Source organism: Rhinoraja longicauda, chromosome 25 (assembly GCF_053455715.1).
Source record: "Rhinoraja longicauda isolate Sanriku21f chromosome 25, sRhiLon1.1, whole genome shotgun sequence".
Taxonomy (NCBI): Eukaryota; Metazoa; Chordata; class Chondrichthyes; order Rajiformes; family Arhynchobatidae; genus Rhinoraja; species Rhinoraja longicauda.
The window spans coordinates 11,719,675-11,740,972 of NC_135977.1; the positions used below are offsets into that span (position 1 = coordinate 11,719,675).

At 43.5% G+C, this 21,298-nt stretch overlaps 1 protein-coding gene across 1 annotated transcript in view; it reads right to left on the reverse strand.

Annotated features, from left to right (window-relative positions):
* Positions 1-21,298, reverse strand: part of LOC144605695 (septin-2) — a 111,945-nt gene that overhangs the window by 54,830 nt on the left and 35,817 nt on the right. The window contains exon 7 of the mRNA XM_078421192.1: positions 18,161-18,278. Within this exon, the coding sequence (XP_078277318.1) occupies positions 18,161-18,278 (118 nt within the window). The remainder of the gene's footprint in view (positions 1-18,160; positions 18,279-21,298) is intronic.

The window sequence follows — 21,298 nt, forward strand, 5'->3', positions numbered from 1 at the left end:
GACGTGCTTGAATTATAGATGCATCAGAACTCTCTGTTGCCCTTTTATCTTTCCCTCTACTAATTATGGATCATGCCAACCTTCCACTCTGCATCATTTAGACATGCTGTAAAGCACACATTGGGACACCGGACTCCTGCATCGTTCCAGATGACACTCTTGCACAATTTGCATTAGCTACACAGCAAGGTCTACTAATCATTTAATTTTGCAATTAACATGCATGTTGAAGATACCACCTGGGGACACTCAGGGCACCGAGGCCTAACAAGGCCAGATGTCCGTATATTCATTGTTGGTAATTAGCCTGAAAACAGGCCATTTTTTCTCTTTTCCTTGCTAGCTTTAGTACTGCCTGCTATATTGCTTTTTCGACACTGTGCACACAGACTGTTGCCATTCCACCTCATAGCCTTGAAACTATTGGACTTGTAGCAGTTCATTTTGACAATTGAGTTCCAGTTTAGAATAAACCGCTTTCTTTCATCTTTCATAGTTCACTGCTGACCAATTTTACTAAAAATGCAGTGCGCAGTCCTTCATTTTAAATGTCAAAGTCGTCCCATTTATTACAAAACTAAATATTCTTTTGATCGTATGTCTGCAAGATCTCTACTCCAAAATCATCTTCAAAGTAAAAATTTGACAAAGAAGTTTGACTTTAAGAAGCAGAAAGCCAAAAAATTCCATAATCAACAATACAATTATTGGCTGGGTAAATGTAAAAATTGTCCCTAGTGGGTATAGGATAGTGTTAATGTACGGGGATCACTGGGCGGCGCGGACTTGGAGGGCCGAAAAGGCCTGTTTCCGGCTGTATATATATGATATGATGATATGACAATTGTTAGCTCGACAATTTGCTTCTGAATTACAACTTTCCAATCAGCCACCTATCCCCTTATTTCTTCCTGGTGCTCAAAAACAATTTTCTGTTGAAGTGCTACATTTATATACTCATTTCAAGCTGCATGGACAAGGCGGCAGTGGAGATAGGAATGGGCACAAATCAATTTCATTTACCTCCCATCTTAAATACGTGCACTTGTGAGCAAAATATGGCATTCAGCTTCTTCTGAAAAGCAGGAACAAAAGAAATTCACTGCCGCCAAGAGACATAGTGGAACATTTGTAACACAAATTACAGAAAAACACAATAGAACACACAGCTTCTCGTACACAAGAATACTTTCAGAACCACTACTGTAACTTTTTTGGAAAGATTGTAATGGAGGTTTCCCCCTTTAAATGAAAGTGTTTTTGGGATCTGAATACCATGAGCAACAGTGCAGTTCAGTTAAATGAATTCACTGTGATTAAATATTCAAATTGTTACTGTACTTCAGCATACAATTTAATACAAAGATTTAATTTGTGATGTTACTGGGTGCTTGTAGGCTCACCTGCGATTCAAATCAGTCAAAAGAAACAAGTGCAGTGACTTGGTTCAACTTACTTCAACCATTCAGAAAAACCAATGATTGTCCGACTGCAACACCTAATTTTTTTTTAAAAAAGGCTCCAAGAATATTCAAACTAAAAGCCTATGTTTGTCAAATGGTGTAAATTAATTTCCCACATTAACCCAAAATTTGTCTTGTTCTATTTCTTTTACACTCAATTTTAATTTTATTTGAAAATATTTTTAATTTGCTTTTGTCCAGCTCAAATTCCATTTTAACTAAAGGTTGAACACTGATTTTCCAGCATCCTCAGTTCCAGAGCCTTTCTGGATTACCCATTCTTCCAAACCAACAGATGTCACGTGATAATGAAATTACAATACACTTCTGGCCCACCCCTCCCATTTCTCTAAAGTCAAGTCAAGTCAAGTCAATTTTATTTGTATAGCACATTTAAAAACAACCCACGTTGACCAAAGTGCTGCACATCTGCCCACTGGAGTGCCTGAAACTTAAAAAATATATAAGACGTAAACTGAATATGAGTGGAATGACCTGCCAACCCACCGTCTCCCTGGTAATTTAGACCCCTGGATTCCGACCTCACACCCGACATGCATCAGCGAGCCCGTCTTCACCCACCGCACGGTTGCTGTTGCAGCTCACGTTGTAGCCCCTGGGGATAGTACTTTCTTCATGCCGCCGCCACCGACAGAACATGCTCGGTCACCATGGGACTCACTTCCCTCTCATCTGTTGCTGTCTTTTGCTGTCGGTGGTGGCTTTGTCCACTACGGGCTCGACACCTACTTCTCCTGTCTCTCTGTCCAGTCAGCCTCTATCTCCCTCCTTCTCCCCCCCCCCCCCCCCCCCCCCCAACTTCCCTCCCTGCCCCAACCTAACGCCACCACCTTCTTCTCCCCTGGAGTCGCCGACATACTCCACCTTAGAAGCGACAGCAAGTGAGAGGGGAGGGAAACCTACGGTGACCAACGCGTCCTTTAGTTGGCAGATGCCTGAAGAAAGTGCATCCTGTTGGGGGCTAGAAGGTGAGCCGCAACAACCGTCGTGTAAACTGATGATGATGGTTAATAGACAAAAGCGACCGGAGAAGCAGGAGGCAGCAGTCAAGTGCGGAGCGGACAAAGCCACTGCGGACAGCAAGAAACAGCAGCAGGTGAGAGGGGAAGGAGCCCCATGGTGACAGAGCATGTTCTGTCAGTGGTGGCGGCCCGAAGAGCTGTCCCCTGGGGCTACAGTGTAAGCCACAACAACAGTCACAACAGTGAGCCACAACAACAGTCGTGTCACCAGTCATTAATGATAGGAGTTGAATTCAGCCATTTGGCCCATCATGTCTACTCCGCCATTCCAACATGGCCAATCTATCTCTCCCTCCTAACCCCATTCTCCTGCCTTCTCCCCATAACCTCTGACACCTGTCTTAATCAAAAATCTATCTATGTCTGCAGAAGGGCTCGCTGGTGCATCTTGCGAGTCGGGAGAGGGGTCAGCAGACAAGGCTCTAAACAGCCGGGGAGACGGTGCGAGCCGTGGGAGGCATCGTCATGTACATCAGCTATATCCGTTATAAGGGGGTCATTAAAACGAGGATTTACTGTATTGGTTTTGTGAAGCAGTTAGGAGATAAGATTAAGAGCATAGTTGATTTTGGGAAGCAGCCTTTTAAAGATGCCCAGTAAATTAAGGCTTGACAGGGAATTCAGTTGCAGAGGGTAAGAGCAAAATTGATCAGAATGGTGGAAGATGGGCTTGTGAGATGGTGAGTGGGGGCCAGGCAAAGTTGAAACACAAAAGGCTGAAACATTGAGCCAGCAGAGGTAGAACTAGACATGGCTGAGAAGGGATTTCATGTTTAGATGTAAACAAATACATTTTTCACGATGGAGGGACACACCCGGAAAGAGCGCTCGCCACTCGCAATGCCATCAGTGGCCACTCAAGGAATTTCCACAAGCTGGGGTACAGTTCAATTCAACCCCATTGAGGACATTGGACTTTGTCTATGGAACTAATGCGCCATAACCTACTGCATTCCCGAGGACTATATGCTGTTCTCTGTCTCTTCCCCTTTGCTCTATCTATTGCACTCGAGTTTGAACTAACGGTATCTGATCTGTTTGGATAGAATGCAAAACAATGTTTTCACTGTAACTCAGTACATGTGACAATAATAAACATAAGTGGTGAACCTATTATTCAAAAACCTCCACCATGCTGCCAAATTGCTAGCCTTAGTTAGTTATTTCCTTAATTTATCAAGGATATTTGATCCAATACTTTCTTAAACAAGATGGTTGTGAATACAATTAATCTGAGACTAACAAAGTTCTAATTTTAAGATCAGTCAAAATAAACTCAGTGCCCAAAAAAATATTCTGATCATATCGAACATGGACCCTATTTACAATGGAAACATGTTCAGCAGAAGAACATAGCTCTGAAATACTCAATTTAAAAATGTTAATAACTTTAGCAGTATGTATCCTGAAGGTATAAGATAATTTGTATGAGCACTGCTGATGATAGTTAAGTTCCAAATCACATCTTGAAACCATGTCTCTAGATTTCTGTAAAAATAAATAGAAACTTACAGAAGCTGAAATATTTATGTATGTTCTGAACTCTGCAGGAAAGCATTTGGGAGTATAAAATAAAAGGAAAACAGCAAGCCAACTAATCAATAACAGGAGATATGAAGCATCCATTTATCAAGCACTACCCAATGTGTTCAAGAGGTAATAAAACAGTTGAAAACTGATAAATTAATTTAATAACACTTCTCACAAGGGACTGTAAGAGGTAAAAAAATGTCTTAGGTTTGACCACTGATGTGACATGTTTTAAAGCTAAAAACCATAAATATGGTTCCAACTGGATGTGCAAAATACGTGGCTCATGACATTTATCTAAATCCAGACAGTTATAGCAAGTAATAAAAATAATTAATTCAACAATTATTATCCATATCAGCATTCTCAGCCAAAGTGAAATAAATTCCATTTGAAAACCACACAGGAAAAATTTCTGCATTCAAGATTGCAATCTCATACCAGTGTTCTGTGTGAAAATCAGGCGAACAACATTATTACAATTGTTTTGCTCACTTTCAGGAGATACACATTTTAGCATAAATGCAATTTTCCTGTTTAATAGCAAGAGATAAGCAAATATGGCAGAGGTCCAAAATAGAAGCCACATTATAACTGGCCAAAAACTCATACATTCCACCGCAAAATTAAATTTCTCCATTTGCAGTAATTGCACTGAAAGTTGACCAAATCATTGGTAATGGATGGCTCAATTGAATAGTGAAGTCTCAAACTATTACTGCAGAGTTTGTGAAAAGAAGTTGGCCTGCTAGAGTGCAGAACCCCCTTTCTATTACTGCATGGTCATCAGCAATATGCAGCAAAGGGGATATACTAATTATGTTTTTCTCCTTAAAAATATCACCCACCAGGTATTGAGTAGTTGTGGCATTCAGACCACGTTATCCCAGTTCAGCAGGCATCTGATAACTCTGCCCAAGAAAAGTAATTGAATCATTGCTGTGGCAGTGATTCTTCAGATAACACCAAGTAAAACAATGAAGGGAAAGCCCCAGCTCGCACTGCTGAAATATTTATTATACCCTATCTGCCTTTCAGCTTTCCTGTGGAAATGTGCATTTATAACACAAAAAAACCTGTCATTCTGTTTCCGAAACAGTCTATTTAATTCAGGCCCGTTTTTTTCCAGAGGTTGGGCTTCTAACAATTAACTTTCTCATGAGAAGCAAATTGCCCAAGTATTGGTTTCCAGCTCAAAGCAATATTTGCAGAAAAGCTGTAAAACAAAATGTTGACAACTCAATTGAAAATGTTCATTCTGTTCTATGTTTATTCAACAAAGGGTTCTAAATCATCAACACACAACAAACACATTCTGCCACCACTTTCTGACATCATGAAAGTTCCGTTATAGTCCTTTCACACATGCCTTCAGCAGCATATCATCGAACAAAAGAAGGCACAAATCTAAAAGCCTTTCTTTTTGTCTGAGAAATTTTGAGCACGTAAATAGTCTGGGGTATGAGAAGACATTAATTAAAGAAAGCAGTACGAGGTAAACTCAGGATTTTTAATGCTAAAGGTCGTTGATAGACTGAACGGATAGAGAATGCAGGAGTTACAGCACAGAAGAACTGAAGAGCGGAAGATGATGAAATCAAGTTTTCTTGTGCTTTTAACACAATATAAAGTCCAAAAGGAATTCTCTGAAACTCTTTCAAAGAAATCATAGCACCAAGTCACAAGATGTTAGGTGACCAAAAGGCCAGTGATGCAAGTTTAAGGTTCTTGGAAATTGAGGGATTAGGAATGGAATTATGAACTTATGTCAAGCCTATAGACTATAAAACCACCAATAATGAGGATCAATGAGGATTGTCGATGAGTTTGGCAATGGTTTAACATAAATTTACTGACATCAGAAATAAATTGGGAAGATCCGAAGAAGACGACTGGGATGGAAGATCTCTTCCAGAAAGTATGTCAAGAAGGGAAATGATAACGAGCCTTCTCAGAAATTGATTTCAAGTCTTTATTCAAAACTCAATATTTTCATCACAACCAACCGTTAGTCATTTTCAGCAGCCCCATCCCTAACAGGTATATTGAGTAATGCCTTATGACAGGGGTGGCCAAACTTGCTTAATGTAAGAGCCACATACGATAAAGTTCAGATGTTTGAGAGCCGCAAGACATGAACAAAATCTGAATATGGGCGTTTAGCACGAGCAATATTCCATGACATAACAAAACTGGCTTCAGTCGTTGTATCGGCTTCCTTACTGAACGTTGTCAACAGTGTCCGCTGGCTATTTAGTGATGATTTTAACACAGTTAACTTGTTTTTCCTTAATTCTGATTTAGGTGGATAATCATACGAAAAGTTTTTGTGATTTGTTTCATAGTGGCGTTTCAAGTTACTAGTGCTGTAATTTAAATTCTTAAATATTTTTACTAACCATGAACATTAAACTTATGTTTTATTTCAATGGGGTCCCAATTCATACCCAGTAAATAATTATAAAGCTTGAAATTTTTTCTTATTTACCTTTTATATTAACTGTGATGAAAAAAGCTCAGCCAACATATTTCCACGAGCCGCATATTAAAGGTCAAAGAGCCGCATGTGGCTCGCGAGCCGCGGTTTGGCCACCCCTGCCTTATGATATCAGTCTGGGATTATCCACAGCATTATTCTCCCCATTTCAATCCCCTCCCTCACACGGACCCATCAAAGAGTAAGTAACAATTTTGCAAAATACATTGGGTAAATAGAAGAGGATGGGTTAACAAACCCATTATGAATTTGCACCAACATCAATTTAACAGCCTCCCACTGGATCTATGGGAAAGTTGTTATATTCTTGGGAGGTAAGCAGCATTACCATGTTGATCTGTGCTATACATTTCCGCTTACTTTGTGAAGTCAATCACTCTTCTTTCTAATAGGATTAAACTACCTATGTAAAAATTAATTTTAAACTCATTTTAATATGACATCCTTTCCTGGAGCAAAACAGTAAATTGCTTGGTTTATAATTATATTTTTCAAACAGCACACAAACAGCCAATGAAATTTTTAATTTGGCTCATGCTTCTTTTGTGATTACCACTTGGGCTACTTGAGAGAAGATAATGCCGAAAGAACTAAATAAAGGGAATAAGAAAAGTTAATAAGAAAAAGTGTTGGAAAACTGAGTAGATCAGAGATAGTGGAAAGAGTCAATGTTTCAGCTCAATGAACTTTTGTCAGATATGGGAAAACTTGGAAGGAGGAACAATGGAGGAAAAAGGAAGGCCTGTGATTGGGGAAAAGCTGAGTATAAATATCAAAGAGGACAGCACAGGATCTAAGAGGGTGGTAAAGAAATAAGTAAGTAGCAACAGGCAGGACTCCGAGATGTAAATAGGAGACAGAATTATCCACAATTACAAAATAGTTCCGTCATTGCGACCCCTGCACTTTCTCTGCAACTGTAACATTATATTCTGCACCCTGTTTCCTTTCTCTTTTGCAGTGCCCATTGTATATCTGTATCGTTCGATTGTACTCACATATAGTGCGATTTGCTGACTAGCATGCAAAACAAAGTTTTTCACTGTGTCAGCACACATGATAACAAACCAATGCGAACAGCCCTTCGCGGTACAGTTCGCATACCTGGGTAGAACTATTTACCCAAGAGTGGCTCCGCTATAAATTTGCACCATCCTGTAAATGAAATGTGTTGCTAGTAGTATGATGAAAGGGAGTATCAATTTTGATGGAATTGCATTGGAATGGATTGGAACTTCAATCGACTGATTGAATGCATTGCAAGGTGCTAAACTTTTGAATTGCAACTACTACCATAAAAGCATATTGCAACTTAGATGGAATGGAATGGAATACTTTATTGTCACATGTGACTAGGCATAGTGAAATTCTTTGCTTACATACCCATGATCTTATCAATGATGAAGAAACTTGGAGGCACTAGATGAGTTCATTGGCTTCAAGATACCCAGTCTCTGCTCAGTTCTTGGAGCCAAAATATTCATCAGTTGCAGGTACAGGGCAGCACAGTGGCCACAGTTGCCTACAACGCCAGAGACCCTGGTTCAATCCTGACTATGGGTGCTGCCTGTACGGAGTTTGTATGTCCTTCCTGTGACCGCATAGATTTTCTCTGGTTTCCTCCCACACCCCAAAGACATATGGGTTTGTAGGTTAATTGGCTTTGGTAAAATTGCAAATTGTCCCTAGTGTGTAGGATGGCTTTAGTGTACAGGGATCACTAGTCGGCGCGGCCTCAGTGTTTCTACATTGTATCTCTAACATCTAAAATGCTGGTCAGTTAAGATTACAATTGGCGTTGACTCAGCAATATTACTACTGAGGTTTGGGAAGGATGTTTGGCTTTTCCTTTCTGGACATGGGCAACATCTACTATATATATAGCACAAACCTATTCACTGACACCTAAAGATTCTTTTGACAATATTCTTACTCCAAGTCAGACGTTTGTAAGTTAAGGTCCACAGCAGGTCACAACTGTCAATCTATGTTGACAGCTTAAGTGCAGTACTGAGATAAATGTGTTGTGGACTCTGTATTTCGGAAGTGAGATATTAAACAGGAGCCGCTAACTACCTAAATAATATAAAAGAATAGAAGATTTTCACTGTTTCCCAGCCAGTATATTTTCCTGTATACCACCATTTAAAAAAATATAAAATGCTAATGCATGTCATTTTGTGAAATTCTGCTCTCAGAAAATTGTTGATACTGAATATACTGCACAACCATAAATGTGCATTCAATAACTTAGTTTGATTTAGGTTAGTTTATTGTCCAGTCAGCAGAAAGAATATACATGATTACAATCGAGATGTTCACAGTGTACAGATACAGGATAAAGGGAATAACATGATTGCAAGATACAGTCCAGTAAAGTCTGATTGTGCATGTGTCAGATCCATATAAATCAAAACTCTTTCTTAAAATGTCTTTTTAAAAGGGAGCCAGGTGTCTGATTATCTGATCGGAATTTAAAACTGAGACCAAGATTTTCCTCTCTTCCCCAACCAATACAAATTGTGCTCTTTCCAGTAACATTTTTGGCAGAGAAGTTGGGAAGTGCAATTAAGCTAATGAAAATAGGAAAAGGTCCCCAAAGGGATGAATGGCCTTCTTTCCTCCTGCAATCTTTTTGTGATTGAGAATGGAATATTTTTTTTTCCCTTTAAAAGGTTAGGTTTTAAGCTCGATGGTTAACAAATACTATCTTTTCTTGAGTGCAATACGTTCTGGACTAATCCAGTACAGAATGTAGCCAGGTTATATCTCAAATTTGGAGACAGTTATTAAGTGCCTCGTACTTACTAAACATAGTACAATGGGCTCAATGTTCTCAAGCTATGCAAAAAAATTCTGCTAATAATTCTCTTTTTTTAGTAGAGATTATTTTATTTTCTATTTCAATGTAGGATAAGTCACTTGGTAAAATTTTCAAAGAACATGACCTAATAAAATTGGATTCACATTTCCCAGAATTTAAAAGAGCAGCTTGCAAAGAAAATCAAAATCAACCTTCCAGGAAACGATATGGGATACCAGGTTTTTTTAAATGTTGTTTTCCCTAAAGTCATGTTGGAATGGTAATTTCTTACTAGCTGGTGTTTTTTTGCAGCAACGACCTAAGTGTTGATTTCTGCATTCGCGAGAACAATAACCAAGACATTTAAATGGCTTGGTCCACAATTGCTGCAATAACTTAGTTTACTGATAAAAAACTTTTATGTTTCCTTTCCCTATTACAATAGACAGTTACAATTTATGCACAAAGTGGCCTGCTGCTAAAAACAAAGAATACGTAGAATAAATGTTTCCACCAAATATTACTGTTAACCCATTCCAGCCTCAAAAGTCGAAGTAATGGCAAGCAAATTAAAAAGAACACATTCGAGCAGTTCTGTACTGTAAATCAAGAGTGGCAGGAAAGCTTGCCACAGACTTCCTTATTATTTAAAGAAATCGACATCCTGTATTTAAGAATTATGTCAATAATCGTGAAATTAGTTAAACAATCTGAAAAAGGTTGCAATGTGCTGTGCAGGAATTTTGTGCTTGTTACAGCACTCAGACTTAACAAAGGCCAAAAGCAACAATCAGTTTCTCTGCCTATGTTGTTCTGAAGATAACTATTTCCACCTTAGCAGTCACAGGATAACAATACGACACAAAGTGCTGGAGTGGGTCAGGCAGCATCTCCGGCGCCCGACCCAAAACGTCAGCTATCTATGGAGATGAATCTTCAGCTATCTATATTCTACAGAGATGCTGCCTGACCAGTACTCGAGTACTTTGTGTCTTTTTTTGTAAACCAGCATCTGCAGTTCCTTGTATCCACAGGATAATAATACATTCTTTGCTATTAATTGCCGTCATGAACTTCACATTGATATGTATCAGGCTGCACAAAGTAGCACCGAGTGTGTGGGTGATGGAATGAAATTCAACACCCATAAATGACTGGGTAGAATATCATTAATCAGAGGTGTGGGGCTTCAGTTGCAACAAATTGTTAAGATATGCATTGCTGCTGCGCGTAGTCGGCAGGATCTCGACGGAACCATCACCAAAGACTGAGTAAGTGGCTGTGGTTTGACCGGGACCTTGAAGGGAGTAAAGTGCACTATCGGATCCATTGAGTCTGAACTTCCGAGTAAAGTTCCCGGGAACACCGTGGTCCCTCGTCTGAGATCGATCTGGTTCCCTCCGAGATTTATATAGAAGACAACTTACAGGAGGAGAGATTACTATATTAATTGGATTGTTGATTTCATGTAAATTGAGTACAGCAGACTACGGGTCTGGCATGTTAAGAAGAATAGTACAGCAGACTACGGGTCTGGTATGTTAAAAAGAATAGTACAGCAGACTACGGGTCTGGCATGTTAAGAAGAATAGTACAGCAGACTACGGGTCTGGCATGTTAAGAAGAATAGTACAGCAGACTATGGGTCTGGTATGTAAGAAGAATTGAACAGCAGACTACGGGTCTGGTATGTTAAGAAGTATTGACCAGCAGACTATGGGTCTGGGTCACCATTGAGTACAGCAGACTACAGGTCTGGTACGTTAAGAACAAGAGTTATTAAATTGGATACGACAGACTACCTAACTGGCTTTGGGAAAGGCTCCACGAAGGCCAGAGTCTGTCACTATTGTGTATATATATATATATATTCGGAGGGCTAACGATGGGGCAAGCCCTGGATAAAAGTGATGGTGGTGCACCAGTGCAACATATGTGTTATATAGATCCGCGTAAACGGAGAGATTATAGACAATTGTCGGCATCATTGACAAAGAGGCTGGGAAACGAAGCCTGGCCCATTGGGGGAACGTGGAATGTAGAAACAATTAAAGAGGCAGAGCAATTGATATGGGAAAGAGAAGCGTCGAAGAAATGGAAAAAGAGAATTAAGGAATGGAAGGAAGAGGCACAAAAGAGGTGGGATGAATCATGCCATAAAAGTTGGATAGCTAATGCAAGTCGCAGAGGGATAGAGGTAAGTACAGATGGGGGTGTGCTAAAGGGATGGGAAATGTTACAGGTAGAATGTGATTGGCTAGATGAACAAAAGAAACAATTAGCTAGGGAAAAGGGACCTAGCGGGCCGGCCAATAAACAATTGATTATGCAGAAACAGAAGTTAAAACGAGACCCCGGGGACTCCTTGTCTGGCATGGCGACCCTGTTGATAGAGGACGGGGATGAAGAACAAACCCAGGAGTGGTGTAGACCTCCTCCTCCTTACGTCCCTGGGCATCAACACCCGGTGGCAATGGTCCAAGCAGTAGATCCCTCCCCCTCTGTCAGTGGACCAGGACCCTCTGAGGGAGCTACTGCGCCCTCATTCAGCACCGAAAGGGATGATTCTGCAACTGAAATAGAGGACGATAGGGAGCACGAGAGGATCCCGTTAGGGGCGGCAGGAGGAGCCGTGAGTGAGACTGTGGGTGAAAGGGTTAAATTATACCCAAGAGATAAGGTAAATAGATTGGCCCCTATAAGGGCTATGCCTAACCCACAGGCTGGACAAGCTAACCAGGAACCTTTGATGCATGTTTATACCCCATGGAAACCCCAAGAGATGTTACTAATTAGGCAAAATGCCCCAGATAGGATTAAAGACCCCCCGGGGTTTGTGGACTACATTAGGTCCACGGTCCAATTCTACGGTGCTTCAGCACGAGACGTGTACTCTTTAACTGCAGCCATACTAAGCCCAACGGAGGCGTCGCGGTGGAAAACCCTCATGCAAGCAGAAACCTGGGAAGCCCTGGAAACCGCACAGGCAACAGAACCAGCAAGACTGACTCACATGCTCAATAACCTGAACCTATGCCTAAAAAGACCAATAGATATGGGTAAAGTTTTAGAATGCAAGCCCCTGCCCAAGGAGACGGCCCATGACTTCTGGGAGAAGTTTACAACAACCTACCGTATAAATGCTGGAGATGAGACGTATAACCAGGGTGAGCTGTCACCTCAGTTTAACGCAATCCTCATGAATTGTTTACCCCCAAGGGTGGCATCACAGATCAAGACCAACTTAGATTGGGCAGATAGTGGGGTAACCCAGCAACGAAGGGCAGTTTTCGCATTCTGGAATAGTGGGAAGGAGATGGATTCCTCTAACCCCGCTAAAATCAAGTACGAGTTCCCCTTAAGGCCTGGGGATGAAGACGAAAGTGACCTATTCTATAGTACCCCCCGCACCATGACGCCCGTGAGAACCGGCAGATGTAGGAGACAGGGAAACGCCAAACCTCAGAGAGAGTGGGAGGATCACCAGTCCTTTCGACCACCACCCGAGTATCGACGGGGGCAACCCGCCGGGGATACTACGGCAAATCACCGTCGGGACCAAAGGGGAAAGTGCCACCAGTGTGGAGCCTATGGACACTGGGTCCGGGACTGCCCAAACAGAGATAGGGAAGGTTATGATTAAGGGAGACACTCACAACGCACTCCTTATACTACGAATAACCCTTTCCGCCAATGACCCAAGGAGTTGACGGTGGAACGCATGTTTCCCCTGGTGGCAGGTCCAGGAGAGGAGCCTGTAGTTCATCTGAGGATAAGGATGACACAGATTCCATTTTTGATTGATACCGGTGCAACTCTTTCAACTCTGGATCAGGAGCTGGTGGAATCCTGTCAGTTCCCCCTATCTAAGGGCACAGTCCGCCTGTCCGGACTGGACGGAAAAACAAGACAATATCCGACAACCGAACCGCTCAAGGCAGAGTATGGGGAGGTTTGCCACACGCTCCCTTTCTCTGTCACCCCAAACCTTGGGTTTAATATAGCTGGCCGTGACCTTCTAATGGGACTGGGAACCGACATTACATGTTCAGACCAGGGGATATATTTATATGTAACTGCTCCCCACAAAATAATGACGGCTCATTATCCCACCCCACAATGGTGGGCCATAGATCTCCTCCCCTCGGCTCTCTATCCGGAAGTATACAACCCGCATCTAACTCTCTTCTACGACTCTACGGGCTGTGATGGCGCTGCCGAAGACTTTTACAGACATTTGTTGGGCACCTCTGCAAACGTTAAAATTATGGGAACCATAGTGGGACCTCCGGGAATGGCTCTGCTCGCCGAGATACCCTCCGCTCTCCGACATATGAAGGGACTCACGTCACCACACATAACTACCTTGGTAAATCCGGGTCACAGTGCCAAAGAACTTGGGTTTCTTGCCTACCAGCTGGTCAGTCGCCGTCCGGGATGGAAGGAGAGTCCAGCGCTACCCGCAAGGACAATTAGAATACTGGAGCAGGCCACGTTATGATGAAGGATGTGTACAGCATCATCGACAGGAGCCTACGGCGCCGGTGTCGGAACGAGTTTGGTCAGCTTCGCCCTATGAGGTAGGACGCACTTGTTGTCCTCCAGTCAAGATCACACTTCAACCGAACGCGGTACTCCCCTCAATTCCCCAGTATCCATTGAAGCCAGAGGCCAAACGGGGCATTCAGCAATTGGTTGCGTGCCTCCTGTCAGTCCCCATGTAATACACCCATATTCCCAGTGCCAAAACCAGGTCGCAACGAGTGGCGCCTGGTTCAAGATCTAAGGGCCATCAATGCCATTGTGGCCCCTATGCATGCGCTCGTACCCAATCCCGCTACCATTTTAAGTGAGGTACCAGCAAATGCCACTATCTTCACTGTGGTCGACCTACAACACGCATTCTTTGCTGTTCCTCTACACAGAGATAGTCAGTACCTATTTGCATTTACTTACGAGGGCCGACAATATACCTGGACACGATTACCCCAGGGCTACATTCACTCGCCCACTATATTCTCTCGTGTCCTGCGGGAGCAGCTCCAGACCATGACGTTACCGCATGGCTCTACGGTTATACAGTATGTTGATGATCTCCTCCTCGCTAGTACAGGTCCCTCAGAAAATGACAGGGACACTGATGCATTACTGCAGGCTATCCACAGTTGGGGTTACGTCTTGTCTAAACGGAAGGTGATTAGGAGCAGATCCCTTATAAAGTTTCTGGGCATAATGCTCAGTGCCACTGAACGAGCACTAATACCCTCCCGTGTGGATCCCATTGTAGATCACCCATGCCCTTCAACCCCAAAACAAATGCGAGCTTTCTTGGGGCTAGTGAACTTTTGTCATCAATGGATACCTAACGTTGCAATATACACTAAGTTATTGTCACCCCTCGCCGCCGCCAAGGCACCACAACATTTTGTTCTCACACCGCAACAGGAAAAGTCGTTTTGTGATTTGAAAACAGCACTCGCCTCTGCTCCTGCCATTGGTAGACCACTGTATGATCGCCCCTTCCAGCTTTATGTTACGATTATTCAAGATTGTGCCTCTGCAGTGCTCACTCAGTACCACGGAGACGTTCGCCGACCGGTTGCTTACTACTCTGTCCGTCTGGACCCTGTGGCATTGGGATATCCGACATGTACTTAGATCTTACCCGGGTTACATGCGGCAGTAGGAGCAGCTGCTAATATTACGCTCCATCAACCAGTCGCCATATATACTACCCATTGTGTTGCTACGCTTCTCAACACTGGACAGACCCGGTATTTGACCCAAGCTCGTCTAGGTCGCTATGAGGTTACCCTTCTGGCCAACCCGTACCTCACCTTTCATCATTGTACAACGATAAATCCTTCTGAGTTCATGGCCGATCCACCAAAACATCGCTCAGCCCCTACGCATGACTGTATCGTACTCAACAGTTATAGATTTGTTCAGTCGGTGGATTGAAGCCTTGCCAACTACTAATGCCACGGCTGAAACCACGGTAATGCTTTTGTTGAAAGAAATTGTACCTCGCTTTGGATTGCCCACCGTTATTAGTTCGGACAATGGGCCCCATTTTATTGCTAAAATTAACAAAGAATTGTGTCGACATTTTAACATTAGGCAGCAATTCCACTGTGACCACCATCCGCAGGCCGCGGGAGTGGTTGAAAGAGCAAACGGGACCCTTAAAACAAAGCTAGCCAAACTTGCAGAAGCAGAACTGGGCAAAGCTGGATCAAGGTTTTACCCCTGGCCCTCTTTGAAATGAGGGTCACCCCACACGAGGCTACCAAATTGACCCCTGCTGAAGTAGTATACGGATGTCCCCTACGCACCCCATGGGGGGCGGACAAAAGCGTGGAGGTTAATTTTGATCTACATGCTCTCAGTGATGAACTGATTACATACACACAGCAACTAACCAATGCCTTGTCAGTGTTGCATACACAGGTACGAGAAGCACAGAAACCATTGCCGACGGAGTGTGAAAACGAGTCCATACAGCCAGGGGATTACGTGCTCATAAGAAACTGGGACCGGAAAAAACTCGGACCACGGTGGAAGGGGCCACACCAAGTACTTCTGACCACCCCCACTGCGGTCAAGGTTGAGGATCATCCATGCTGGATACACCTGACTGATTGCAAACGCATTGGACACTTTAAAGATAAAAATGGGACTGGTAATCCTTCTTGGCGTCCTGGGGCTGGCCTGGACTGGCTGGACCAGAGGAAATAATGTTTTTCTGTCCATGAGTTATGATTTTGCCCTCCACAGCAATACAAGTGCATGCTGGGTGTGTACTCAAGTCCCCCATACCAGTGGAGGAGGGATACCGCTCTTACCCATACCCTTTAATATAACGGAGGTCCTGGCTGCATACTGCTTTCATAATGACATCCGAGGCAGCGGCTGCTTAAGGACAAGCCAATACCATAAAGGTCCCAATAATACAAGAGTATACGTCCCTGGACCAATAGAGGGGAATAACTCTATCTTTGCCGGATGGTATATACCCCCATTTGGTCCAGGCTGGATGGTGAATGAAACTAGAGTATGGAAAATACCACGGCTCAAATTGGCCATTCACCCCAACTAAACTGTCAATGCCACTTGCCATTGTCGCACAGAGGGTAGCGGAGTGTTTCTGGGAAACAGCACTTGCACCACGACCCACCACCACAGGGCCATTTCGGCCATTGAATGGTACTTATTACGTATGTGGATCGTGGGCATACCCTTGGTTACCTGGGATGCCACCTAGGGATGATCAGAGATGGGAAAGGTTGAAGGGCCCCACTCATTGGAGGGGGTGCTGCTATCTGGCGTATATAGTCCCGCACATAAGAACCATGCAACATCTGGCAGACATATATACTCCCCCGAGGTCCAAACGGGGTATCTCGGAATCCGAACGATTCTGGATGATAGCTTTCCCCTTGTACGGTACAGCCCGTCTTTCACGCGAACTGATTAACATGGCCTCGGTCATGGAAAGATTGGCAAATGCCACGGCTGAGGCGTTCGCAGACACTCGGGAAGCCCTCACCTCTCTGACAGCCGAGGTGGTGGCCCTCCGTACCGTGGCACTGCAGAACCGTATGGCATTAGATTTTATTCTGGCTGAAAAAGGTGGGACCTGTGCTTTAGTGGGAAGAGAATGTTGCATTTACATTCCCGACGAATCCTCCAACATCACCAACCTGGCTGCTCACATATCGCAAGAAGTAACTAAGATCAAGCAGGTTGGGGAAGAAATGAACCATTACCATGACGAGACTGGCCCCTGGGCCGTATGGCCATTCAGCATTTTCGGAAACCTCTGGGGAACTGTCGTACACTATGGCTTGATTGTGCATCATTGTACATGGTTAAATATATCCGATTATTCTGTGCCTCACGGAGAATATAAGTTATCATGTTATGATAAAAGGAGGGAATGTAAAGGAGAAAAGGGGATTTAAGGGTTAAGGTGTATGTGACCAAATGCTACATGAAGATGAACTGTCACTAAATTAAAATGCATACCTCAGAATCCGACAAGTCTACCTCTGTGTAGATGCTGGCTTGAGATTGCAGAAGGGGTGTTGTAATCTTACAAAGGACAGGATTATGGATACAGAAGAGCACCAGTAGACTTGAGCCTCTTAAACAATTACCACAAGGTTGAGCCCCATGAAGATTTGTTTATGTTTATAGACTGAGCCTCGTTACAATCACTCTAAAGTTGAGCACTAGGAAGATGTGTTTATGTTAATATACTCAATTGTTAACCTCGGACAATGGCCAATGATAGTGGGTGATGATTCATTGAACTCCCATCCTCTTGCAAGACCACCTGTCTGGGGTGTCTGGTTCTGTTATCACTACTAAAAACCCATTGTATTTGGTGCATAAAAAGGTTGCTGAAACACTCTGTAAGGGAGTGGGGTCTTCGAGTGGCTGCTAGTATGCGAGCATACTAGTTGCAGCTCTCCCACTCCCGCTGGCGTAATAAAGACTCTAATGTTTTACCACTTTATGGTATTGTTGTCTGTCTATTAGAATCGAACTTTAACAGGTAGAATATCATTAATCAGAGGTGTGGGGCTTCAGTTGCAACAAATTGTTAAGATATGCATTGCGGCTGATTCTATGGCGGACAATATTCAAATATCCAATTAAAATATATATATTTCTAAAGACTGAAAACCTTTTCATATTCACAGTCAATTTCCAACAAAAACAACAAATAATTGAAATGTATTGTAAAATGGGAAAAATTGATGAGGAAAAATTTCCTCCTCCTTGAACTTGATGTAGATAATAAACAATAACTACTTACTCTTCGCTTCAGTCGTTCCCGTTCCTTCAATGTCAGTGTGTCTGCCTTAGCAATCACAGGTACAATATTTACTTTGCTGTGAATAGCCTTCATAAATTCCACATCCAGAGGTTTCAACCTGTACAAAATGGCAAATAGTTAGATACGCCATTAAAAGCATATCCATCCATCCATCCATAAATATACACTGCGTCCGTGTGTATGTGTGCACCATAACTTGTGGTTCACACAGCCAAAACGGCACACCAGAGCGCCACAATTTTTGGCGCACGTTACTCACCATTATCCTGGGCATAATGTGTAACAACTCTCATTCAAATTGAAGCTACATTTTTAAAGCTAGAGAGATTTTAAAGTTTAACATTTTCCTTTCCAACCCATTTCTTGAAAGTCCTCAGTGTATTATGTCACAATGGGCCACGTTCGACTTCATTTGTTCCTCACTCGCCAAAACAAGATGGCCGCCGCCAGCGGGGCCGCCCGCCTGGGCTCAGTGGTTCCCTCTCCCCTCTCCCCCAGCCCCAGCCCCAGGGGAGACTCGCACATCGGCAGTCAGCGTTGAACGCACGGGCACTGGTAAGTGGCTTTCGCCGCCAACGGCTCCACGGAGGGGAGTGGGCGTGGCGGCCGAGTGGGTGAGGGGAAGGTGGGGGTAGGGTGGGAGTGGGGATGGGAGAGAGTGGGGGTGGGGGGTGGAGAGAGTGGTGGTGGGGGAGGAGGGGGAGAATGGGGGTGGGGGAGGGGAACAGTGGGGGTAAGAGAGAGTGGGAGTGGGGGTAAGAGAGAGTGGGGGTGGGGGTAAGAGAGAGTGGGGGTGGGGGTAAGAGAGAGTGGGGGTGGGGGGGGAAGAGGGAGTGGGGGGCAGGAGAGAGTCAGGGTGGGGGAGGAGAGAGTGGGAGTGGGGGGGGAAGGGGGAGAGTGGGGGTGGGGAGGAGTGGAGAGTAGGGGTGAGGGGAGGGGGGGAATAGGGGTGGGGAGGGGTGGAATGGGGGTGGAGGCAGGGCTGGGGGAGCAAGTGGGGTGGGGTAGGGGGGATGGAGTGGGTCAGTGGGGGGAGGAGGGGGGATAAGGGGGATTGAGTGGGGGGGGGAATTGAGGGCGCTACACCAATACAGGAGAGGATTTGGGTCCAGAGCTCACTCAGTCACACCCTCTCCCCTTCCCTCTTCCCCTCTACGAGGAATGGAGAGGGAGGGAGGCAAGTCAACAAAGTACAAGCAAGAAATCTCAACAAATTGCAGTCCTCCTCATCAGATTACTTGGTCGAGTATATTTTAAAATTCCAGAAATCATGTTTTTTGGATCTTTTAATCGTAATGTCTTAATTTCATAATCTTGGCTACAGCTTGCTGCATAACATGTGTCCTAGTACTAGGATAACTTGCATAATTCCAAAAACACCACTAGTAGTGAACATTATCTTGTACTGAGACCAATGGCCACGTTAAAATAAAATACATTTTAAAAAAGATAAACAGTGCTACAGCGGAGGCAAGAGTTCACCACAAGGTGCTGCACTGAACCATGTTCCAGAAAGTGTTCAATTAGAGTCATGATTTGTACCAAGAGAGATGAAAAAAAATTGGCAACGGCCTTTTTCACCCCCTCATTCTCTCCCACCCGTGTCCACAATAAGTTCACTTATGCAACATGATTCAAATTGGCTCTAACTTCTCCCAAAACAGAGTGAATCGCACAATCTCTTGGAGCAGGTTCCATAAGAACAAAGGGCCAAAGACCTATGAAACTTTTAAACCCTGATCCAGAAAGGTAACAATACCCTCTGGGGAAGAGGAGATAGAGGGAGGGAGGCAAGTCAACAAAGCAGTCAGTACATGCAAGAAATCTCAACAAATTCCAGTCCTCATCAGATTTTAAACCAGCTTAATTGCTGGCATATTCCAAAACATCCAGCTTCTCTATCGGTTTTGTTTATAAAAGCCTTTAATCATCCTTTAATCAAGTCTGAATGCATTTGTGTTCTATTTTATCTGCTAGTTATTACATTCACGACCCAAATCCACAATAATAACTAATCTCTGACAAGGAACTGCTGATTGTATGGGTGAGCACAGACTGTTGCAATCTGAACACAGCAATGGGGTAATGTAAGAAAATAACTGCAGATGCTGATACAAATCGAAGGTATTTATTCACAAAATGCTGAAGTAACTCAGCAGTTCAGGCAGCATCTCAGGAGAGAAGGATTGGGTGACGTTTCGGGTCGAGACCCTTCTTCAGACTGATGTCACAGAGGGGGATCAGCGAGAGAGCATGTTGCTAAACTCTCGTCGAAGAGAGGAGAACTTCTTCAAAGTGGACATACCTTGAGGAGAAATCACAGTGGAGCAACAGGTAGTGTAAGAAAATAACTGCAGATGCTGGTACAAATCGAAGGTATTTATTCACAAAATGCTGGAGTAACTCAGCAGGTCAGGCAGCATCTCAGGAGAGAAGGAATGGGTGACGTTTCGGGTCGAGACCCTTCTTCAGACAGAATGTAGATCATTCTCGTCAAAAGTAAGAAATAAAATACAACAGTTAGAGGGATATGTTCCGCTTTCTGTTTCTGAGTATGGTTGCTGAAGAGTTTATTGGTGGCAGGGCTGGGAGTGTTTGGAATTTGGAGGCATTGCCTGCATGGGTGGCAAAAGTGGGTTTCCTCACAAGAATCTGGGTGAACATTTGATTGCCATGGGACAGAAGACTACAGACCAAGTGCTCATCAATGGGGTTTGTGCAGATGGGTATTTGATGGTTGGTGAGCATTTGTTGTAACAAAGGGCCTGTTACTGCTATATGACTACAAACTAAACAAAATTCACATGGTGGAATGCAGCACTGTTTTCATGGTATACAAAGATAGCCAAACAAAAATCTCAGACATCTAAGGTGATGACAGCAGATTAAGGTTATGTTTTATTTGGAAATAGGGTCTTTATGTGGCCTATTTGCTGTAGAATATTTTGAAAAGAGGTACAACAGGTGGTGGCCCTTACCTCTAACACGAACTCATGCTTTAAAGCATGGCAGACTTTACTCAGTGACTACTCTTACTCAGAAACCATGGTAAAATTATCAAAATGCAAATCAGCTTCCTCACTTAGGGTTGCTATCACTACACATCCTTCCATTAAG